Raw genomic sequence first — 25601 nt, forward strand, 5'->3', positions numbered from 1 at the left:
AAACGCTAGTGGGAGTTGTGTACAGGCCACCTAACAGCAGTAGGGAGGTTGGGGGATGGCATCAAGCAGGAAATTAGAAATGCATGCACTAAAGGCGCAGCAGTTATAATGGGTGACTTCAATCTACATATAGATTGGGTGAACCAAACTGGCAGGGGTGCTGAGGAAGAGGATTTCTTGGAATGTTTGAGAGATGGTTTTCTAAACCAACATGTCGAGGAACCAACGAGAGAACAGGCCATTCTAGACTGGGTATTGAGTAATGAGGAAGGGTTTGTTAGCAGTCTTGTTGTGCGAGGCCCCTTGGGCAAGAGTGATCATAATATGGTAGAGTTCTTCATTAGGATGGAGAGTGACAAAGTCGATACAGAAACAAGTGTTCTGAACTTAAAGATAGGTAACTTTGAGGGTATGAGGCGTGAATTGTCCAAGATAGACTGGCGATTGATGCTGAAAGGGTTGACGGTGGACATGCAATGGAAGGCATTTAAAGGTCGCATGGATGAACTACAACAAGTGTTCATCCCAGTTTGGCAAAAGAACAAACCAGGAAAGGTAGTGCATCCGTGGCTAACAAGGGAAATCAAGGATAGTATTAAAACAAAAGATGAAGCATACAGATTAGCCAGAAAAAGTAGCATACCAGAGGACTGGGAGAAATTCAAAGTCCAGCAGAGGAGGACAAAGGGCTTAATTAGGAAAGGGAAAATAGATTATGAGGGAAAACTGGCAAGGAACATAAAAACAGACTGCAAAAGCTTTTATAGATATGTCAAGAGAAAAAGATTAGTTAAGGCAAATGTAGGTCCCTTGCAGTCGGAAACAGGTGAATTGATCATAGTGAACAAGGAGATGGCAGACCAATTGAACAAATACTTTGGTTCTGTCTTCACTAAGGAAGACATAAACCGTCTGCCGGAAATAGTGGGGGACCGGGGGTCTAAAGAGATGGAGGAACTGAGGGAAATCCAGGTTAGTCGGGAAGTGGTGTTAGGTAAATTAAATGGATTAAAGGCAGATACATCCCCAGGGCCAGATAGGCTGTATCCCAGAGTGCTTAAGGAAGTAGCCTCAGAAATAGTGGATGCATTAGTGATAATTTTTCAAAACTCTTTAGATTCTGGAGTAGTTCCTGAGGACTGGAGGGTAGCTAATGTAACCCCACTTTTTAAAAAGGGAGGGAGAGAGAAAACGGGGAATTATAGACCAGTTAGCCTAACATCGGTAGTGGGGAAAATGCTAGAGTCAGTTATTAAAGATGTGATAGCATTACATTTGGAAAGTGGTGAAATCATCGGACAAAGTCAGCATGGATTTACCAAAGGCAAATCATGTCTGACGAATCTTATAGAATTTTTCGAGGATGTAACTAGTAGAGTAGATAAGGGAGAACCAGTCGATGTGTTATATCTGGACTTTCAGAAGGCCTTCGACAAGGTCCCACATAGGAGATTGGTGTACAAACTTAAAGCACACGGTATTGAGGGTTCAGTGTTGAGGTGGATAGAAAATTGGTTGGCAGACAGGAAGCAAAGAGTAGGAATAAACGGGTCCTTTTCGGAATGGCAGGCAGTGACTAGTGGGGTACCGCAAGGCTCAGTGCTGGGACCCCAGTTATTTACAGTGTATATTAATGATTTGGACGAGGGAATTGAATGCAACATCTCTAAGTTTGCGGATGACACGAAGCTGGGTGGCAGTGTTAGCTGCGAGGAGGATGCTAGGAGGCTGCAGAGTGACTTGGATAGATTAGGCGAGTGGGCAAATGCATGGCAGATGCAATATAATGTGGATAAATGTGAGGTTATTTACTGGCGGCAAGAACAGGAAAGCAGAGTATTACCTGAATGGTGACCGATTGGGAGAAGGGGAGATGCAACGTGACCTGGGTGTCATGGTACACTAGTCATTGAAAGCAAGCATGCAGGTGCAGCAGGCAGTGAAGAAAGCGAATGGTATGTTGGCATTCATAGCAAGAGGATTTGAGTTTAGGAGCAGGGAGGTTCTGCTGCAGTTGTACAGGGCCTTGGTGAGACCGCACCTGGAGTATTGTGTGCAGTTTTGGTCTCCTAACCTGAGGAAAGACGTTCTTGCCTTAGAGGGAGTACAGAGAAGGTTCACCAGATTGATCCCTGGGATGGCGGGACTTACATATGAGGAAAGACTAGATAGACTGGGCTTGTACTCGCTGGAATTTAGAAGACTGAGGGGGGATCTTATAGAAACATATAAAATTCTTAAGGGGTTGGAGAGGCTAGATGCGGGAAGATTGTTCCCGATGTTGGGGGAGTCCAGAACCAGGGGTCACAGCTTAAGGATAAGGGGGAAGTCTTTTAGGACCGAGATGAGAAAACATTTCTTCACACAGAGAGTGGTGAGTCTGTGGAATTCTCTGCCACAGAAGGTAGTTGAGGCCAGTTCATTGGCTATATTTAAGAGGGAGTAAGATGTGGCCCTTTTTGCTAAAGGGATCAGGGGGTATGGAGAGAAGGCAGGTACAGGCTACTGAGCTGAATGATCAGCCATGATCATATTGAATGGCGGTGCAGGCTCGAAGGGCCGAATGGCCTACTCCTGCACCTATTTTCTATGTTTCTATGTTTCTATTAAGGGGTTGGACACGTTAGAGGCAGGAAACATGTTCCCAATGTTGGGGGAGTCCAGAACCAGGGGCCACAGTTTAAGAGTAAGGGGTAGGCCATTTAGAACGGAGATGAGGAAAAACTTTTTCAGTCAGAGAGTTGTAAATCAGTGGAATTCTCTGCCTCAGAAGGCAGTGGAGGCCAATTCTCTGAATGCATTCAAGAGAGAGCTAGATAGAGCTCTTAAGGATAGTGGAGTCAGGGGGTATGGGGAGAAGGCAGGAACGGGGTACTGATTGAGAATGATCAGCCATGATCACATTGAATGGTGGTGCTGGCTCGAAGGGCCGAAAGGCCTACTCCTGCACCTATTGTCTATTGTCTGAGGTTAGTTCCCATTGACATTGTACTGTTGAGCCATAAAGAAAAGGAAAATTCCCAAATTCTCCAAATTCAATCAGTGATCTGCGATAAACTGTCCAATCTGAATCAACTGTAGAAGAACACAAAGGAACCCAGCGGAGGGGGAATCTCCGAGAACAAAGAGGGTCCATCGGGGCTTCAACGAATACTTTTGTAACTTGGTCACGACTCTTTGTGCACTTTGTGTATTGTATGCACAAAACAAGGACTTTCACTGTACCTCGGTACCTGTGATAATAAAGTATCATCAACTAAAGAATCGTTGACTGAGTCACGTCACATAATCAGTGTAAGGGTGGAGGAATAATTATGAAAACAAGTGCATATTTGTGAAAGACTATATAAAACATTTGGGACGCAGGAATTTAAAAAGCATTGATTATTGCCTGTTGGACAAGAAATGATGACTGGGATTAAACATCTTGCAAAGTGTGCTTGTGTCACGCAGCATAGGACAGAAACTAAAATGTTTATCGCTGATTTGGCAGATTCACTTAAACTGCACGAACGGATTATGTTGCAAATCTTAATGCCACAATGGTTTATCTACAAAGGCAGGGATACGTAATAGAAAAAGCTGCTCTCCGTTGTAAATGTTGCTGCTGCAAATTTGTCTGGGAGTACTTGTACCTATCACCTAGATGAGGACCAAAGCGTTTTTACTAGCCTAAAATTCATGAAATTCACAGCGCTTTGGAACTGGTGAATGTAAGATTAAGTAACCTGGGATAAATAATAGAGGTCCACACAAAAAGCTGGAGTAACTCAGCGGGTCAGGCAGCATCTCTGGAGAAAAGGAATAGGTGGTGTTTCAGGTAAAGACCCTTCTTCAGATTCTTATTCCTTTTCTCCAGAGATGCTGTCTGACCTGATGAGTTACTCCACCTTTTTGTGTATATCTTCGGTTTAAACCAGCATCTGCAGTTCCTTCCTACACATAAATAAAAGGTCTTTAGCGTTGCACTGTGTTTAGTTCATTCTTAAAGGCACAATCTGTAAGGCTTGAAAAAAAGTTTAAAGTTTTAAATAAGTTTTAAGAGGACTTGCGGGTGCATCATATTTGCAGTGCAGCGATTTGAAAGCGAACAGGAGAGACACTGCTCCTTCACTTCTAAAGTATATTTGTTTGACTTAGTGTTGATTTATTTTGCTCACCGCCTTGCAATAATTAAAAACAAAAAATAGTGGAAGGGCTGCAAATGATTCATGTTGATAGTAGTTAGCTAACAATATCATGACAATATCAACCTTGTTTTTTTAAATGTGTGTTATTATTTGACCATACTCTTTGGAACTGTCAGATTTAATGTAAAATGAAGTATGTACTGCAGAAAACTGGCTGGCGCGATTGATGTTATTGGCGGATACACGGGTTCGATCCGGAGGGTGGAAGGACGGCGGCGGGACAAGCACGGAGGGGATGAGAGTGCAATTCAGGTACATTCCTTTGTGGCGGCACGGTGGCGCGGCGGTAGAGTTGCTGCCTTACAGCGAATGCAGCGCCGGAGTCTCGGGTTCGATCCTGACTACGGGCGCCGTTTGTACGTTCTCCCCGTGGCCTGCGTGGGTTTCCCCCCGAGATCTTCGGTTTCCTCCCACACTCCAAAGACCTACGTGTATGTAGGTTAATTGACTGGGTAAATGTAAAAAAAAATTGTCCCTAGTGTGTGTAGGATATTGTTAGTGTGCGGGGATCGCTGGGCGGCGCGGACCCGGTGGGCCGAAGGGCCTGTTTACGCGCTGTATCTCTAAATCTAAAATCTAATGATACAAACAACAAAAATAACAAATTGAATCATGTTTGGTTGAAAGCAAGCGGCCACAATGTAAGGATGGACACAAAATGCTGGAGTAACTCAGCGGGCGGGATGCATTGCTGTAAAAGATTCCATTCCTGCTTCGGTGCTCCTGACAAATGTGAAGGTGGAGATGCTCCATTCTGAAAACAAATTTTGAGGGGTTTGAGAGGTACGAGATGTTTGGTGCATGTGACAGAATACGGCATCAAGGTCATAATTTTCAGCAACAGAACCTCATAATTTGCTTGGGCAGCTTGCAACCCAGTGGTTTGAATATTGATTTCTCAAACTTCAGGTAACCTTTGCATCCCCTCTCTCTATCCCTCCCCCACCCTAACCGTCGCACTAGTTTCACTGTCGTCTTGCTGTGTTTCACTGTTTGTATTCCTCGTTATCACCTTCCCCACAGCCAACAATAGACCATTGTGGGCTCCACCTTTTTTTTGATCATCGTTGCTGGCTTTGATCTGTCTTTTTGCATATCTTTCATTAATTTGTTCCATGTACCTTTTCGCATATCTTGGTTACCTCTCCTCTGAAGAAGTTGTCTCGACCTGAAACGTCACTTATTCCTTTTCTCCTGAGATGCTGCCTGACCCGCTGAGTTACTCCAGTTTTTTGTGTCTATTTCAAAGCGTTTCTTATGTTGGGTAGTTAATCTTAGTTTGGAGTTATCAATAAATGGTAAGCACATATTCCTCCAGGATTCACTTAGCTAAGAATGTAGCGCTATCACATAGTTTAAAAAACATTTGTACAACTACATAGATGGCATAGGCCGAGAGGGAGACAGGCCAAACGTAGGCACATGAGACTAGTGTGCATGGGGCATGTTGGTCGTCGTGAGCAAATCCTGTTTCCACACCGAGCTCAACACCGGTGCTTGGTCCTCGTTGGCCAATCTGATCTCCCGGTGGCCGAGCACTTCAACTCCCCCTCCCATTCCCAGTCTGACCTTTCTGTCATGGGCCTCCTCCAGTGCCATAGTGAGGCCCACCGGAAATTGGAGGAACAGCACCTCATATTTCGCCTGGGCAGTTTGCAGCCCAGTGGTATGAACATCGACTTCTCCAACTTAAGATAGTTCATCTGTCCCTCTCTTCCCCTCCCCCTTCCCAGATCTCCCTGTCTCCACCTATATCCTTCCTTTGTCCCGCCCCCCTGACATCAGTCTGAAGAAGGGTCTCGACCCGAAACGTTGCCCATTCTTTCTCTCCTAAGATGCTGCCTGACCTGCTGAGTTACTCCAGCATTTTGTGAATAAATACCTTCGATTTGTACCAGCATCTGCAGTTATTTTCTTATAGTACTGTTTCCATGCTGCGTAACTCTATGGCACTTACAAACTGTGTGAATGGTTTGTTGTCAAACTTGTCACCTTCCTCATGAGAAATTGTGATACTTGAATATATATTGGTTGTTACATGCAAAGATTTGTTTTTTGCTTTTGGGATTAGGTTCTTGGAGATCATGCAAACAAACGGCCGCCATTTGCACCCCCTACAGGCCCTCCTCCTCCGATGCCAGGACCACCCTGCCACTTCCTGCACCCACCCCCTCCTGTCACAAGTGGGCCACCGCCCATGCACCCACCAGGTAAAGCAGCATGAAATACCATTGCACTTTCTAAAGTTGTATTAAAAGTTCACTCCCAATTTCCTGGCACCCTTGGTTCCAGAGCCTTGCTGTATTATCCGTTTTGCCGTTCCAACAGAATTCGCTGCCTTTGGGGGGGCCGAGATACCAGAGCCCCAGCCGCAGGGGGGCAAATTCCACCCGCCGATTGGCACAGAAGTCCCGATGAGGTCGAGATTGGCTCCCTCACCCGGCATGGGCACCACATTTTCGGGGGGGGGGGGGGGGGGCTTCAAGGGGGGTGAGATGAGTTTCAAGTGCACTCTCGTAATTTTGTCCGGATTAAAGGGGGCGCCGAACCAGGATTTGCCGGAAAAATGGTGGTTGGACTGTACCCAATGAAGAATACTGGGATTTTTATTGTGAGTAAACCTGGCCTTGATTAGTGCTTTGAGAGAAGTCACACATGTTAAAGGCTGCTACCAGAAATAAACTCTGCCAGTGCTAACCTATTTCTGGTTTTTGTCATGTCATTTGTTTCAACTTGTAACCTGCTGTGATTTAACATCGTTTTCTGAATTTAGAACGCCGTGATTTATCGATTTAAAAGACATGAGGAATTTTTCAAACATTTTAATTGTCTCTAATCTCATGTTTCTTCATTTTCAAAAGGCTTCAAGCATTGCTATTTCCAGAAAAACATTGTTTTCTTTAGTTGCAATCATGTCGAGCAGGAGAATGTCTACCTCCTTTGTAGAGTGGGTTAAAAAAGTCTTGCTAAAGTAAAAATAACATTTTTGGCATTCTTATTGGTTCCATGCAGTGGAAAATCATGATTTTTGGTGTCAGTCTAGCAAATTGGTTGAGAAAATGAAATCAGGATTATAGTTTATTTGGTAATATCTACGCTGTCATTAGCTCACATCACTCCAATGGGTGACAAATATTGAAACATTGAGGGCAGTGGAATTCACTTGATATTCATCTCATAAAGGCAGTGAAGAAAGCCAATGGAATGTTGGCCTTCATAACAAGAGGAGTTGAGTATAGGAGCAAAGAGGTCCTTCTGCAGTTGTATAGGGCCCTAGTGAGACCGCACCTGGAGTACTGTGTGCAGTTTTGGTCTCCAAATTTGAGGAAGGATATTCTTGCTATTGAGGGCATGCAGCATAGGTTTACTAGGTTAATTCCCGGAATGGCGGGACTGTCATATGTTGAAAGACTGGAGCGGCTAGGCTTGTATACACTTGAATTTAGAAGGATGAGAGGGGATCTTATCGAAACATATAATATTATTAAGGGGTTGGACACGTTAGAGGCAGGAAACATGTTCCCAATGTTGGGGGAGTCCAGAACCAGGGGCCACAGTTTAAGAATAAGGGGTAGGCCATTTAGAACGGAGATGAGGAAAAGCTTTTTCACTCAAAGAGTTGTAAATCTGTGGAATTCACTGCCTCAGAAGGCAGTGGAGGCCAATTCTCTGAATGAATTCAAGAGAGAGCTAGATAGAGCTCTTAAGGATAGCGGAGTCAGGGGGTATGGGGAGAAGGCAGGAACGGGGTACTGATTGAGAATGATCAGCCATGATCACATTGAATGGTGGTGCTGGCTCGAAGGGCCGTATGGCCTACTCCTGCACCTATTGTATATTGTCTATTGTCTATTATCACTAGGTTAAATATATTTGTCTTTACTGCCTTGGGATGGTTCAGAAGGAACCTCTCTTCAAGGTAATGCAGTGCTGGCTCAAAGGGCCAAATGGCCTCCTCCTTTTACCTATTTTCTATGTCATTGAAGTATTTGCTTTTTATCAATTAAAATGAATGCTATGAGTCAGCGAATGGTCTTCTGCAGTTGGTTTGTACTAAGTGAAACCTCTTGTATTTTGCAGGAATGCCCCCACCTGGATCGCTACCAGGTAATCCTGCATTCAATGTATATGTACTACTGTGGGAAATGCATTTGCTTTTCTCAAAGGATTTACTCTGAGGTTGATTATTCTCATGAAATGATTTTGTTGCATTCGGCGATTTTTCCACTGAGCTCTGTTCTGCGGCTTAGGTGGCTGCTCTTTGCATACCTTGGGTATGCAAGCAAAGAATTTCACTGTGCGTTGTCACATGCGACCATAAAGTATTCTATTGTATTCCATTCTGGAGTAATAATGCAGTCGTTAGAGTCATAGAGTGATACAGTGTGGAAACGGGCCCCACTTGCCCACGCCGGACAACTTGTCCCATCGACACTAGTCCCATCCGCCTGCGCTTGGTCCATATCCCTCCAAACCTGTCCTATCCATGTACCTGTCCCAGCCTCAGCAACCTCCTCTGGCAGCTTGTTCCATACACCCACTACTCATTTCCTCAAATTCATTCTCACAAATATTACAAGTAATACTGTAGAGATCATCTCACAGTTGACAAAATGATAAGTATGTAGTATTTTTGTATGGAATCACCTTTAAATATCTGATGAAGTAATCTTCTAACTGAAGAAATTTTACCAGCAGGCAAAAACTATGCTTGAGCTTATTTAAAACCCACAAATGCAAAATTCTTTTTTTTGTTTGACTTGAACATAATGTAAATGGATGATACAGATGCACTTGCCTCTTGAAGTATTCCCTGAAATAGTCTGGATAAGGTCATTGCTTATTGTAGTACAAATGGTTGACACAGAATGCTGGAGTTACTTAGCATGTCTGGCAACATCTCTGGAGAAAAGGAATGGGTGACGTTTCAAGTCGAAACCCTTCTTCAGACTCAGATTGAGGGTTCTCAGTCTGAAGAAAAGTTTTGACGCAAAACATCACCTAATCCTATTCTCCAGAGATGTTGCCTGACCTGCTGAGTAACACCAGCATTCTGTGTCGATCTTCTGGGTAAACCAGCAACTGCAGTTCCTTCCTACTAGTGAATGGTGTTTGTCTGTTGTTTGTGTAGAAACAGAGTAGCTATTTCTAAGACCTAATGGCAATACAGAAGTAGCAATGGACAATAGACAATAGACAATAGACAATAGGTGCAGGAGTAGGCCATTCAGCCCTTCGAGCCAGCACCGCCATTCAATGCGATCATGGCTGATCACTCTCAATCAGTACCCCGTTCCTGCCTTCTCCCCATACCCCCTCACTCCGCTATCCTTAAGAGCTCTATCCAGCTCTCTCTTGAAAGCATCCAACGAACTGGCCTCCACTGCCTTCTGAGGCAGAGAATTCCACACCTTCACCACCCTCTGACTGAAAAAGTTCTTCCTCATCTCCGTTCTAAATGGCCTACTCCTTATTCTTAAACTGTGGCCCCTTGTTCTGGACTCCCCCAACATTGGGAACATGTTATCTGCCTCTAATGTGTCCAATCCCCTAATTATCTTATATGTTTCAATAAGATCCCCCCTCATCCTTCTAAATTCCAGTGTATACAAGCCCAATCGCTCCAGCCTTTCAACATACGACAGTCCCGCCATTCCGGGAATTAACCTAGTGAACCTACGCTGCACGCCCTCCATAGCAAGAATATCCTTCCTCAAATTTGGAGACCAAAACTGCACACAGTACTCCAGGTGCGGTCTCACCAGGGCCCGGTACAACTGTAGAAGGACCTCTTTGCTCCTATACTCAACTCCTCTTGTTACGAAGGCCAACATTCCATTGGCTTTCTTCACTGCCTGCTGTACCTGCATGCTTCCTTTCATTGACTGATGCACTAGGACACCCAGATCTCGTTGAACTCCCCCTCCTCCTAACTTGACACCATTCAGATAATAATCTGACTTTCTATTCTTGCTTCCAAAGTGAATAACCTCACACTTATCTACATTAAACTGCATCTGCCATGTATCCGCCCACTCACACAACCTGTCCAAGTCACCCTGCAGCCTTATTGCATCTTCCTCACAATTCACACTACCCCCCAACTTAGTATCATCTGCAAATTTGCTAATGGTACTTTTAATCCCTTCGTCTAAGTCATTAATGTATATCGTAAATAGCTGGGGTCCCAGCACCGAACCTTGCGGTACCCCACTGGTCACTGCCTGCCATTCCGAAAGGGACCCATTTATCCCCACTCTTTGCTTTCTGTCTGTCAACCAATTTTCTATCCATGTCAGTACCCTACCCCCAATACCATGTGCCCTAATTTTGCCCACTAATCTCCTATGTGGGACCTTGTCGAAGGCTTTCTGAAAGTCGAGGTACACCACATCCACTGACTCTCCCTTGTCAATTTTCCTAGTTACATCCTCAAAAAATTCCAGTAGATTTGTCAAGCATGATTTCCCCTTCGTAAATCCATGCTGACTCGGAATGATCCCGTTACTGCTATCCAAATGCTCAGCAATTTCGTCTTTTATAATTGACTCCAGCATCTTCCCCACCACTGATGTCAGACTAACTGGTCTATAATTACCCGTTTTCTCTCTCCCTCCTTTCTTAAAAAGTGGGATAACATTTGCTATCCTCCAATCCACAGGAACTGATCCTGAATCTATAGAACATTGAAAAATGATCTCCAATGCTTCCACTATTTCTAGAGCCACCTCCTTAAGTACTCTGGGATGCAGACCATCAGGCCCTGGGGATTTATCAGCCTTCAGTCCCATCAGTCTACCCAAAACCATTTCCTGCCTAATGTGGATTTCCTTCAGTTCCTCCATCACCCTAGGTTCTCCGGCCCCTAGAACATTTGGGAGATTGTGTGTATCTTCCTCAGTGAAGACAGATCCAAAGTAACGGTTTAATTCGTCTGCCATTTCTTTGTTCCCCATAATAAATTCCCCTGCTTCTGTCTTCAAGGGACCCACATTTGCCTTGACTATTTTTTTCCTCTTCACGTACCTAAAAAAACTTTTGCTATCCTCCTTTATATTATTGGCTAGTTTACCCTCGTACCTCATCTTTTCTCCCCGTATTGCCTTTTTAGTTAACTTTTGTTGCTCTTTAAAAGAGTCCCAATCCCCTGTCTTCCCACTCTTCTTTGCTATGTTATACTTCCTCTCCTTAATTTTTATGCTGTCCCTGACTTCCCTCGTCAGCCACAGGTGTCTCTTACTCCCCTTAGAGTCTTTCCACCTCTTTGGAATAAATTGATCCTGCAACCTCTGCATTATTTCTTTACAACATTTTCAAGAATTATGTTCATGTTTTCCTTTTTAATGTAATATGTTGAGGTCACTTTAAAACTCTTATTAATGCCCACTCTGAGATCTACCAACTCAGCACAGATCAGGGATCAAATCGTGTACTTTTCTATTCTTTACTGCTCTGCAGTGGCAAGATAAATGTCGAAACTATCGTAGAAACAGTCACTTCTGTGCTTGCTTGACAGTAACCAATCAAACCAGATTGGAGAACTGCAATGTATGGAATAGTTGTCATCAAACTGTTAGAGATATAACGTGAACCCTGTAAGCCACGCTGCCTTACAACAAACTTTGTAGTTTTTATGAATCATTGTTTAATCATGAAATTATATTTTTTCTAGATTTTGTTTGACTTTGTAAAATGAACTTGCTTTCTTCTTGCAGGGTTATTTCCACCACCAACTGTGCCCCCTCCAGCTTTACTGCTGCCCAATGTGGACGGGTAAGATCAAATCTGTCTCACGTGTGTCTTGTGTTAGTCAGAGTGGAGAAAGAAAAACACTGCAGTGTGGTGAAAGAAATTCTTTGCATTCAGATCATCACGTTCACATTTCAGATACCTTCTGCAGCACCATCCATTCAGTACCATGCTTGTGTTTGAATCCTGGCTGTTATCAGAGCAGAAATTTTTAGATTTTAACGTGAATAAGGTTAAAATGTGCACTTGAGGGCTGTTAATTAATTGAATAGCAAGCTTGCTACAAAACAGAAAACAGGAGAGCAAGATTCAGAGTAAACCACTCAGACTAGTAAATGGTATTAGTGCTTTCCACAGAAATTGTCACGAGGATCATCATATTTTATATAAATACTCTGGAACCAGGAGTGCAATTTCAAAATTTGCAGTTAGCACTAAACCGGGATGTTAATAATACTGAAGGTTGAATGGGACACAAGGGAAATCAATAAACTTGTCCTGAGATGGTTTATTTCAGCACGAAGAACGATTCAGCCAATTAATAAACATCCTTGGGTGGTTTATTTTGTAAGAAGGATGATTTTGCAATGATTTGGATAATAGCCTTGATTGCCCTACACGACAATGAGCCCCACTTTAGAGAGATTTATTCTTTTTAGATCCCTCCATTCCACTTGCCGCATATAAGATACTAATTGTTCATTTCACCTAACAATCTCTGTTCACAGGGAAGAATCTCCCCTCAGTTTGAAATTCAGCAGCTCAGGGAATCTAGGGTAGACACAAAATGCTGGAGTAACTCAGCGGGACAGGCAGCATCTCTAGGGAGAAGAAATGGGTGACGTTTCGGGCCGAGACCCTTCTTCAGACTGATGTCAGGGGAGTGGGCGGGACAGAGATAGAATATAGTCGGAGACAGTAAGACTGGTGGGAGAACTCGGAAGAGGGAGGGGATGGAGAGAGAGGGAAAGCAAGGACTATTTGAAGTTAGAGGTCAATGTTCACACCGCTGGGGTGTAAGCTACCCAAGTGAAATATGAGGTGCTGTTCCTCCAATTTGCGCTGGGCCTCACTCTGACAATGGAGGAGGCCCAGGACAGAAAGGTCTGATTGGGAATGGGAGGGGGAGATCAGGTAGGTTAAGGCAGACTGAGCGGAGGTGTTCAGCGAAACGATCGCCGAGCCTGCGCTTGGTCTCGCCGATGTACAGAAGTTAAGGTGGACTGAGCATATAGAGAATCTAGGGATACATAAGCACTAATCACTAAACAATAGTTGATAGGTGTAGTAACAGTTGCTAGACAGTAGCGCAGTGGTAGAGTTGCTGCCTTACTGTGCCAGAGACCCGGATTTGATCCTGACTACGGGTGCTTTCCATACGTTCTCCACATGACCGCGTGGGTTTTCTCCAGATGCTCCGCTTTCCTCCCACGCTCCAAAGACGTTAGTAGGTTAGTAGGTTAATCGACTTTGGTAAAGATTATAAATTGTCCCTAGTGTGTCGGGTAGTACTAGCGCATGGAGATCGTTGGTTCGCGCGGACTCGGGCCGAAGGGCCTGTTTCCACGCTGTATTTCCAAACTAAAGGTGCAAAGAAAGTTCACTGCGAAAATAACCAAAAGGATGCAAGCGAGGCGGAACAGGCCAGCCCTTCTACTGTAGAAAATAGAATACTGAGCACTGATCCGAGATTATGCCTGATTAACCATGCTGGACTGAGAGAAGTGAGTGGGAACATTCAGATTGAGATACTTTTATTGTCTTTTGATGTTGTGATGTGATAAGTCAGAGTGAGGTGCTTTGTTTTGGATACCTAGGCATAGTTACAAAACAGGCGTTGACAAGTTACGCTAAAAGTTACACTTTTTTGCCCCAGTTGTCCTCCCCTTCCCCCCCCCTTTAGTTGTCGACGGCCCCCCAGGCCTGGTCCCCCGTCCCCCTCTTAGTTCTCGGTGGCCCTCCACTCCTGGACCCCTGTGGTCCTCGGAGGCTTGGGGTCTCTATAGACCACTGCTGTGCTAGACCACAGCACCGTTCCAATTGTGGAGGAAGGAGGCGAGTGGAAGGCTTGCAGACTGTGTCATAGTCATGGAGCCACACAGTGTGGGAACAGGCCCTTTGGCCCAACTTACTCACACTGACCTACACTAGTCCCACCTGTCTGCGTTTGGCCCATATCCGACTACACCTGTTCCGTCCATTAATGTGGTAGGAGCGGTGATTGGATAGCTTGTTGGTGTTGTAGGAGTTGCTCTTCTGGCCCTCACTCACTTTGCTCTTTGACTCGGGCAAACCGCTTAAAAATAGAATGACTGTTACGAGATTTCAGATGTTTATTTTAATATCTGAATGACTAATGCACCTCCCAGAGAGGCTATCACAGAAAGGGGTCGGCCATTTGGAACTGAGATGAGGAAAAACTTTTTCAGTCAGAGAGTTGTGAATCTGTGGAATTCTCTGCCTCAGAAGGCAGTGGAGGCTAATTCTCTAAATGCATTCAACAGAGAGCTGGATAGAGCTCTTAAGGATAGCGGAGTCAGGGGGTATGGGGAGAAGGCAGGAACGGGGTACTGATTGAGAATGATCAGCCATGATCCCTTTGAATGGCGATGCTGGCTCAAAGGGCCGAATGGCCTCCTCCTGCCCCTATTGTCTAAAGAGGCCATTCGGCCCATTCAATGGGTTCAGGCTCACATGAACAATTTGATCAATCTCAATTCTCACCCCTGCCCCCCCCCCCTACATTAGTGGAAGGAGCAACAAAGAAAGATCTGCATTGGATGATCAGAGAGGATCCATGTACAGAGTTGCCAATCTGGGAGCTTATTTGTCTCCCAGTGATGACATTGCAGAATAAAAGCTGTGACTTTAGAGATATAGTGTGGAAACAGGTGGATCAGCCCACCGAGTCCGCGCCGTACACTAGCACTACCCTACACAACAGAGGCAATTTACAATCGTTACCGAAACCAATTAACCTACACACCTGTACATCTTTGGAACGTGGGAGGGAACTGGAGCACCCGGAAAAACCCCCCGCACGATCATAGGGCGAACATGCAAACTCCATACAGACAGCATCCGTAGTCCAGATCAAACCTGGGTCACTGGAGCGATAAGGCAGCAACTCTACCGCTGCGCCACCGTGCTTTAAAGGAATATTTACTGTACTGAATGGAGATGGTTTAACCAGGTTAGTAGACACGATATGAGCAAACGAGTAGAAGTGGGGTGATTGACTATTTATTCTCTTCAGTGGCAGTAGTTTTATTTGACATTTGCTATATCCAGCATTGGTTATCTGTAAATTTAAAGTTAAAAAAAATAATTTCAAACTGTGTGAAATTTAAGAACAGAAAACTATTTCAAATTCCAAGATGAAATTCAATCTAATCGGTGTGTAACACAAGGAAAAATTAAAATGTTGATTTGAATTTAAGGGTGCTGTAAACTCAAATTCCTTTTAAACGTTAAACAGAATTGTACCTTTCTGAACATATCTTTGTATTTCGCGATGCTCTGATAATAAGTCAATTTCACTTGGATATCTATTTATATTTTAATTTGCATGAAGGGTGTAATGGTAATAAAATGACATACCGTGTGAAAATAATTTTGTGCCTAATTTATATTTCCTGCTCGCACAGTGCTCTACCTCCAGGCTTTGACAACAGGCCACCCCCTCTCTTTCCCTTTAATCCTACAGGTAATTGCTCATCAATTCTATAAGATATATCTTTATATAAGTATGATATTTATCAAGTAGAGGGAATATCTTTGATGGGGAGCAGACCAAGAGAACTCAGGTGACATAAGTGTTGTTGTTGTTGCTGTCTCAGAAATTGAGTGGTAAAGGCTTGTTAATCAAGAGATGTAAATAGGTAAGAGGAATGAGGCCTCAAGACTAACAATTCTGGAATTAAGAAATGCCGAGTACAACAGTGCCTGGAAAACCAAAGTAATGCAGATTGCTGCCGATTTACGAAGGGGAAATCATGCTTGACAAATCTACTGGAATTTTTTGAGGATGTAACTAGGAAAATTGACAGGGGAGAGTCAGTGGATGTGGTGTACCTCGACTTTCAGAAAGCCTTCGACAAGGTCCCACGTAGGAGATTAGTGGGCAAAATTAGGGCACATGGTATTGGGGGTAGGGTACTGACATGGATAGAAAATTGGTTGACAGACAGAAAGCAAAGAGTGGGGATAAATGGGTCCCTTTCGGAATGGGAGGCAGTGACCAGTGGGGTACCGCAAGGTTCGGTGCTGGGACCCCAGCTATTTACGATATACATTAATGACTTAGACGAAGGGATTAAAAGTACCATTAGCAAATTTGCAGATGATACTAAGCTGGGGGGTAGTGTGAATTGTGAGGAAGATGCAATAAGGCTGCAGGGTGACTTGGACAGGTTGTGTGAGTGGGCGGATACATGGCAGATGCAGTTTAATGTAGATAAGTGTGAGGTTATTCACTTTGGAAGTAAGAATAGAAAGGCAGATTATTATCTGAATGGTGTCAAGTTAGGAGGAGGGGGAGTTCAATGAGATCTGGGTGTCCTAGTGCATCAGTCAATGAAAGGAAGCATGCAGGAGTTGAGTATAGGAGCAAAGAGGTCCTTCTACAGTTGTACCGGGCCCTGGTGAGACCGCACCTGGAGTACTGTGTGCAGTTTTGGTCTCCAAATTTGAGGAAGGATATTCTTGCTATGGAGGGCGTGCAGCGTAGGTTCACTAGGTTAATTCCCGGAATGGCGGGACTGTCGTATGTTGAAAGGCTGGAGCGATTGGGCTTGTATACACTGGAATTTAGAAGGATGAGGGGGGATCTTATTGAAACATATAAGATAATTAGGGGATTGGACACATTAGAGGCAGGAAACATGTTCCCAATGTTGGGGGAGTCCAGAACAAGGGGCCACAGTTTAAGAATAAGGGGTAGGCCATTTAGAACGGAGATGAAGAAGAACTTTTTCAGTCAGAGAGTGGTGAAGGTGTGGAATTCTCTGCCTCAGAAGGCAGTGGAGGCCAATTCGTTGGATGCTTTCAAGAGAGAGCTGGATAGAGCTCTTAAGGATAGCGGAGTGAGGGGGTATGGGGAGAAGGCAGGAACGGGTAATGTTTCATTTCACTACACATTTATGTGTATGTGACAAATAAACGACTATTGACTATTGATATTGGGGTACTGATTGAGAGTGATCAGCCATGATCGCATTGAATGGCGGTGCTGGCTCGAAGGGCTGAATGGCCTACTCCTGCACCTATTGTCTATTGTCTATCAAGTAGGGCGGCACGGTGGCGCAGCGGTACAGCTACTGCCTTACAGCGCCAAGGATCCGTTTCAATCCTGACTATGGGTGCTGTCTGTACGGTTTGTATGTACTCCCCATGACCTGCGTGGGTTTTCTCCGGGAGCTCCCGTTTCCTACCACACTCCAAAAGACGTACAGATTTGCTGGGTAATTGGATTGGTAAAGTTTGTAAATTGTCCCTCGTGTATGTAGGATGATGTTCGTTTGCAGGGATCGCTGGTCTGCGCGGACTCGGTGGGCCGAAGGGCCTATTTCCTCTCTGTATCTCGAAACTAAACTATCAATGTGGGAGTGGAATGCAGAATTAAGCTGATGGGCAATGGGAAGACAAATAGACCGGAGAGAAGTCCACTCATTAACCTAAGGCAGGAGCTGGGAAAGATAGATTGGGAGCCTCCACTTGCAAGTAAGTCTATATATCTGCACAGTTGGATACATTCAAAGGAGATGCAGCAGGAATTTCCAGACCAATATGTGTTAAAGTTAAAAGCCAGGGATAGTAAGTGTGAGGAACTCTAGATGCCAAGGAATAAAAAGAAAGAAGGAAGCATATAGAACGTAGGGAATTAATGACAGGAAATGTCTGTCAATAGTATAAAAAGTGTAGGGAGCGGGTTAAAAGGGAAATTACAAAGGCTAGGAGGGTCATAAAAAAAATCACTGGAAGACAGGATTATGGTAAATCTAAAGGTATTCTGTAAGTCTATTAAGGACAACAGAACAACCAGCAGAAAACAAGATACGATGGCAAATAAAGCTGCAACAATATATATTCATAAACATAATATCAATCAGAACAAAATGGTGGCACGGCGGTAGAGTTGCTGCCTTACAGCGCTTGCAGCTGTCTGAACGGAGTTTGTACGTTCTCCCCGTGACTGCGTGGATTTTCTCCGAGATCTTCGGTTTCCTCCCACACTCCAAAGACGTACAGGTTTGTAGATTAATTGGCTTGGGTTTGTATACTAGGTATAAGTGTAAATTGTCCCTAGTGTGTGTAGGGTTGTGTTAATGTGCAAGAATCGCTGGTCGTTGCGAACTCGGTGGCTTGAAGGGCCGCTCTGTACATGGAGTAATCTAGGATTTACCATTTGTCATGTCAGTAGTGACTGACTTAAAGAGAAGGTTGGAGGAATCTGAGAAGAATGTAATGGATTCACCCTTGTTCTCCATTAATCTCCACCACTTTAATGTGATGCTTGGTTATTGACTAATTTCCAAATGTGTAAAAGAAATGAATTTCAGTTCCATGCCTCGTCAGTAAATAGACAATAGACAATAGACAATAGGTGCAGGAGGAGGCCATTCGGCCCTTCGAGACAGCACCGCCATTCAATGTGATCATGGCTGATCGTTCTCAATCACTACCCCGTTCCTGCCTTCTCCCCATACCCCCTGACTCCACTATCCTTAAGAGCTCTATCCAGCTCTCTCTTGAATGCATTCAGAGAATTGGCCTCCACTGCCTTCTGAGGCAGAGAATTCCACAGATTCACAACTCTCTGACTGAAAAAGTTTTTCCTCATCTCAGTTCTAAATGGCCTACCCCTTATTCTTAAACTGTGGCCCCTTGTTCTGGACTCCCCCAACATTGGGAACATGTTTCCTGCCTCTAACGTGTCCAACCCCTTAATAATCTTATACTTTTCGATAAGATAAACTAAAACATTGCATTTTAATTTCACCATTTTTCAAGTTTACATTGCCTATTTTTCAACGTATTATTGTAAAACTGTTTGTTGCAACTGAATTTCCTTCTCTGTTTCCAGAATCTTGCTGCTAACATCCACTTTGTTTTCCTGACATTTATTTTCCAGAAGCTGGTTTAATTGTATATCCAGCAGTCACCACAACCCAGGCACCCTGGATAAGCACGGTGGATAAAAGTACCAATAGCCACTGGGAGTACAAAGGGCCACGTAGAGAACGCGAGCGCGAGCGAGAACGCGAGCCCGATCGAGACAGAAACCGTGAACGAGATCGAGGCCCAACCCCGACGGCCGAATATAAGTAAGTAAATTTGTAGGAAGGAACTGCAGATGCTGGTTTAAACCGAAGATAGACACAAAAAGGTGGAGTAACTCAGCGGGACAGGCAGCATCTCTGGATTGAAGGAAAGGGTGACGTTTTGGGACCTGAAACGTCACCCAATCCTTCTCTGCAGGGCAGTTTTTACAGCATTATGGGCCCCCGGGCAAAGCAGTGTACTGGGGCCCCTACCGTTACTCTCCCCCACCCCCCTTTCCCTACCAGCCCCCCCCCCCCCCCCGTCGTGCCGGCAAAAAGCACTTACCGAAAAGCACTTAGCGATGGACTTAGGGTGCTACATTGTTGCGAAAAGCACTTACAGATCACTGTGAGAAGCACTTAGTGACCGAAAATGTTGCGAAAAAAGCACTTATTGAACCTACATTTTTAAAGTAATATTTATTTATTGCAAGTCACTTAACATACACAGATCAGCATGGGGCCCCTATACTCGTGGGCCCCCGGGCAAGTGCCCATCAGGCCCATGCGTTAAGACGGCCCTGCTTCTCTGCAGACATGCTGCCTGTCCCGCTGAGTTACTCCAGCTTTTTGGGTCTATTATAAGTAAATGTTATGTTGTTTGCATGTAGGATGTTGACATCATCAACAATGTCATATTTTGTTGGCCTTGCCTCATTGCTCCTGAGTTTAGGTAGCAGTCCATGAGCATATAGAGAACCGCACTATGTCTCTCCTTTCCCTTTGCCCTGACTCTCAGTCTGCTGAAAGGTCTCAACCCAAAACGTCACCTGCTCGTTTTCCCCATAGATGCTGCCTGACCCGCTGAGTTTCTCCAGTTTTTTGTGTCTATCTTCGGTTTAGACCAACATCTGCAGCTCTTTCCTACACACTGATGGGTCTGGGGTTAGATGGAGGCCAGATCAGTTAGGATAACAGATTTTCTTCCATGAGGAGCATTTATTAATTAGACAAGTTATAGCAATTAATCCCACAGTTTCACGGTTCCAGTTACTGGGAGACCAGAACTGCTGGATGCTCCAATTGTGGCCGAACCAATGTTTTCAAAAGTTGTACCATCTCACCTCTCTGCTCTTGTTTTCCATGTCCTGACTAATGTAGGCAAGTATCCCATTCATCACCATATCTAGCTGTGCTCACACCTTTAAAGATCTTTGAATGTATAAGAGAGACCCGTTTATTTCTTGTTACTGCCCTAACACTGTAAGCAAGATGGCGCCCAAACCAGGGCGTGCTGCGTGCTAGTCCCAGAAGTGGATCTACAATCATTCATTACAATCTCTCCACTCTTTTAAACTTGCACTCAGCTGTATTTCTGCACTGTGGACACCTTGATTGTAATCATGTATAGTCTTTCCGCTGACTGGATAGCACGCAACAAAAAAGCTTCTCACTGTACCACGGTACACCTGGCAATTAAACTAAATGGCTTGTACTCGCTGGAATTTAGAAGATTGAGGGGGGATCTTATAGAAACTTACAAAATTCTTAAGGGGTTGGACAGGCTAGATGCAGGAAGATTGTTCCCGATGTTGGGGAAGTCCAGAACAAGGGGTCACAGTTTAAGGATAAGGGGGAAGTCTTTTAGAACCGAGATGAGAACGTTTTTTTTCACACAGAGAGTGGTGAATCTGTGGAATTCTCTGCCACAGAAGGTAGTTGAGGCCAGTTCATTGGCTATATTTAAGAGGGAGTTAGATGTGGCCCTTGTGGCTAAAGGGATCAGGGGGTATGGAGAAAAGGCAGGTACAGGATACTGAGTTGGATGATCAGCCATGATCATATTGAATGGCGGTGCAGGCTCGAAGGGCCGAATGGCCTCCTCCTGCACCTATTGTCTATTGTCTAAGTTCTCCTGCAGCCATAAAGGGCTTTGAACTCAATAGTCCAGATCCCAAGATTACTGTCACTCCCCTGACACTGTCCCACCCTTTCCCTCACCATTCATTATACCAATCGTACTTATTTCATTCTATCAGATTAGTGCCATAGCCCATTAGTTTAGTTTAGTTTAGTTTAGTTTAGGGATGCAGCGTGGAAACAGGCCCACCGAGCCCGCACCGACCAGCGATCCCCGCACATTAACGCTACCGTACACACAATAGGGACAATCTTTTCACATCTCCACCAAGACAATGAACCTACTAACCATGATGTGGTGAAAACCGAAGCTCTTGGGGAAAACCCATGTCGGAGCGCCTGCAGGTTCAGTTCCAATAAACATCGTCTATTTTTTGTTAATTATCGCGCACAATTTGACATTTTCCTTCACCTAAGTTTTTAAAAATTCATTTCTGATCTCCCTGTTGCTATTATCCGTGTTGGATGCAAGAGCATTTTGACTAATTACACAGATCTAATTGCACATGATGACATGGCTCACATCAATTTGGATTTTAGTTCAACTAATGGGAGAACTTGTACTTCTGCATCTCTTCAATTGTTTATGAAGCATGCCGGATATTGTTTGTGCAGCAGAGAACGGACCTATGAGAGAGAGTATCACCGGAGCAGAGATCGCAGTAGAGACGGAGAAGATCGCCACAGGGAAAGGCGGCACAAAGACAAGGATGACAGCAAGCACAAGTCATCAAGGCGGTGTGTACCTCTTCAGAAATTCTACTTCTGCGGAATTTGTACAGTGATTCTTATCCAAGTAACAATTAAATTGTTGGCAGCAAAATGCATACTCCAGTTCTGGTAATGTGGTCAAGATGCAATCCAGTTGAACACTAATGATTACGTTCAAGGGATTGCTTAATTATGGTTTGAAAATTGCTTGTAGTGATTGTATTCCCACAAAAAAAAACAGCATGCGTTAAGAAAATTACCAGTTCGATCCCTGGTGTGGATTGGCACCTGAGAATTAACTTGTGGTTAGAGGTATAAGAGGTAATTTCTTTGAGACATGGACATTTCCTATGGGGGCTTGCCAGGGTAGATGCTTAGATAATTTTTCCACTGGCTGGGGTTTCAAGAACCTTTGGTTACAACTCTCAAAATAACAGATCAGCCATTCATGACTGAATTGAGGGATTTCCTCACACGGGATAACCGGACTGTGTGCAGATCCACCGATTTACCGACACCCTTGGTACCAGATCTTTGCTGTTTAGTTTAGTTTAGAGATACAGCGCGGAAACAGGCCCTTTGGCCCACCGGGTCCGCACCGACCAGCAATCCCTGTACATTAACACAATCCTGCACACACTTGGGACTCTTGGGATATTCTTGCTATTGAGAGCGTGCAGCGTAGGTTTACTAGGTTAATTCCCGGGATGGCGGGACTACCATATGTTGAAAGACTGGAGCGACTAGGCTTGTATACACTGGAATTTAGAAGGATGAGAGGAGATCTTATCGAAACGTATAAGATTATTAAGGGGTTGGACACGTTAGAGGCAGGAAACATGTTCCCAATGTTGGGGGAGTCCAGAACAAGGGGCCACAGTTTAAGAATAAGGGGTAGGCCATTTAGAACTGAGATGAGGAAAAACTTTTTCAGTCAGAGAGTTGTGAATCTGTGGAATTCTCTGCCTCAGAAGGCAGTGGAGGCCAATTCTCTGAATGCATTCAAGAGAGAGCTAGATAGAGCTCTTAAGGATAGCGGAGTCAGGGGGTATGGGAAGAAGGCAGGAACGGGGTACTGATTGAGAATGATCAGCCATGATCACATTGAATGGTGGTGATGGCTTGAAGGGCCGAATGGCCTCCTCCTGCACCTATTGTTTATAATTTACACTTACACCAAGCCAAATTACGTACAAACCTGTACATCTTTGGAATGTGGCTACGAAGGTAATGAAACGCGCGGCGGGAGTGCCCCGCCCTGGGAGCCGCGTGGGCACGATCCACCTGCCGAACAACCACGGCGCCAAAGACCAGAACGCGCCCCGGTAGGCCCGACTTGTCACACAGGCCTCCCAGGGGACTGCAGCGAAGCCGGGAGGCAAAGCCTGCCTGGGCCGAAGGAGCCTCAGCGTTGGCGGCAATGGGAGCCTCGGTGGCGGCAGCGTGAGACTCAGCAGCTGCAGTGGGAGCCGCAGCGGCAGTGGAGCCTCAGTGGCAACGGGGCTCTCGGCGGCAACGTGGGCCTCAGCGGCAACGGGAGCAACGGTGGCGATGGGACCTCGCAGTCAATGAGCGTGGGGGGGGGGGGGGAGGGGAAGACAATGGGGACCCGGCGGGGGGGGGGGGGGTACTGCCGTGAGGGACTGGGAGAACAAAGGGGGACTGGGGAGGGGGAGGGCACTCCAGTTTAGGATCCTCTGCCCAGGGGATAAGTCTGTGTTTGGCGGTTTCTTCTTGTGAAGGCGCTGTGCACACGGCAGCCAGCCAACGGTCATTTTCTTTTTGTTTTCACTTTTAATTTCAAGTTTTTTGTGTACTTGGTGCGTTGTGACTGCCGGCAGACCAATTTCCCTCCGGGGATGAATAAAGTTTGATCGTATCGTATCGAAACACACCGCAAATTGAGTAAACCTATTTTCACCATTGTGCCATGTAGGATTCCTTCCTATTGCTTGTGGTGTTCTTGTCTATGAAGTTGCAGAGAGTGAAATGTTTAATGGAATCCAGGAACACCTCCAGGCTTTTAAGGAAAGAATAGTTTTATGTGGTTGCCTCTTGGTTGCATTCATACACCTAGCCTCAGTGTGATGATTATCCCAAAGTTTAAATGCACGTTCTTTTGCTCTAACTGGACTTGCCCATTTATTTTCTCATTAACAACTCTTTCAGTTCAGCATACAAAGGCAGCATGGGACTAGCATTGACAGGAAAATGTCTGGCTCAATCAAAGAATATACTGAATAGTTGATCTTGTTTCAAATTCCCAAAGTGTTGGGTGCTTACAATCATGGGTTGTTCAGAGAAAAAAAATGTTTTCTCTCCCCATTTACTTAATTGAGGAAATTCTAGAACCAGTAAATGTGTGAACATTAATAATGTTTCCTTGTGTTGTGTAATGATCAATCACCAAATTTAATTTCTCAGCTCTTGGTGATTGCATAAGTTACATGCAATATTTAACCTAAGTAATCATTGGTCATAGCTTTACTGCTTTCCACTATGACTTTTTCAGAAGTCGTCACTGCACATGATTGGAAATGTTCTTGTGTGTTATAACTGGTTGGATCCAATAGCCTTGGAAAGTATAAACTTTTTTTCCTAGGATTTGTGGTTCTTCCACCAATGAAAAGGTACACTTACTTATGGCAAAAGACACAAAGTGCTGGAGTAACTCAGCGGGTCAGGCGGCATCTCTGGAGGACATCAATAGGTGACAGTTCAGGACAGGATCCTTCTCCAGAAGAAGGGCCCCAACTGGAAACGTCACCTACTGATATCCTACAGAGATGCTGCCTGATCCATTGAGTTACTCCAGCACTTTGTCTTTTTTTTGTAAACCAGCATGCACAATCCCTTGTATCTACATTTTACCCATTCTGAAATTCACCCTCATGCAAATAGCTACTCATTTGATAATCTTGGATTTCCAAATTCTCTGGCTTACAAAGAGATATTTACCGGTGGTAATTTACTTTCACAGCAAACAGCATGAGAACGAGGAAGGAGAAAGTCACAGACGTCACAAACACAAGAAGAATAAACGGAGCAAAGAAGACAAAGAGGCAGGGGATGAAGGTACTGCAACGGCTGAGGCAGAGACAAAGGAATAACTCAGTTGCTGAACTGGTTTCCATATCGGGACATATTCGTGATGTGCAGCTTTGGTGAATGCAACTTTGGGGGGGAAAAAACAACTCCATGGACTCTGATGCCCAATAGTTCAATGAGGAGCCTGATCCTACCTTTCTACGTACCTACACTTGGATTTTTTTTTGTAAAGTGTGCTTGTAAAAGAAACATTAAAACTTTTTTTCTAAATAGTTTGCGTAATTCTCTCAACTCGGAATGTCAAATCCAAGCAGGCAGATTTAACTTTCTAAAAAAATTAAATATGTTCAATTTGAAAATCTGTTGCAAGTGCAAACTTTGGAAAAAAATGTGAAAAAGGGCAGATGAAGCACAGTCTTGATTCAAATGATCGAATCGTAACTTTCAAAAAGCTTGCGGATAGACCTGATTGAATAATTAAATGTTGAAGATTTGGTTTAATTTTACGTTCAAAATACAACTGTGTAATAACCAACGGGCCTGCATATGTACGATCACAAAATAAGAGCTGGAATAGGGCAGCACGATGATGCATCGGTAGAGCTGCGGCCTTACAGCGCCAGAGACCAGGGTTTGATTCTGACAAAGGGTGCCGTCTGTATGGAGTTTGTACGTTCGCCCTTTATTTGCAATTCTTTCATTCATTGTTCTTTATCTCTCT

At 44.5% G+C, this 25601-nt stretch overlaps 1 protein-coding gene across 6 annotated transcripts in view; it reads left to right on the top strand.

The window, feature by feature from the left end:
* The window catches only part of LOC144600685 (pre-mRNA 3'-end-processing factor FIP1-like), a 47866-nt gene extending 22743 nt beyond the window's left edge, over positions 1–25123 (top strand). The window contains exons 9-16 of one of the 6 annotated variants that reach the window (XM_078412569.1): positions 4325–4442; positions 6262–6400; positions 8271–8297; positions 11906–11963; positions 15587–15645; positions 19072–19264; positions 21714–21859; positions 24813–25123. In XM_078412569.1, the coding sequence (XP_078268695.1) occupies positions 4325–4442; positions 6262–6400; positions 8271–8297; positions 11906–11963; positions 15587–15645; positions 19072–19264; positions 21714–21859; positions 24813–25000 (928 nt within the window). In that variant the 3' untranslated portion in view covers positions 25001–25123. The remainder of the gene's footprint in view (positions 1–4324; positions 4443–6261; positions 6401–8270; positions 8298–11905; positions 11964–15586; positions 15646–19071; positions 19265–21713; positions 21860–24812) is intronic. The other 5 variants (XM_078412572.1, XM_078412574.1, XM_078412570.1 and 2 more) reach the window with 5 other exon arrangements.
* Positions 25124–25601: the final 478 nt, after the last annotated feature.

This window comes from Rhinoraja longicauda, chromosome 15, assembly GCF_053455715.1.
Source record: "Rhinoraja longicauda isolate Sanriku21f chromosome 15, sRhiLon1.1, whole genome shotgun sequence".
Taxonomy (NCBI): Eukaryota; Metazoa; Chordata; class Chondrichthyes; order Rajiformes; family Arhynchobatidae; genus Rhinoraja; species Rhinoraja longicauda.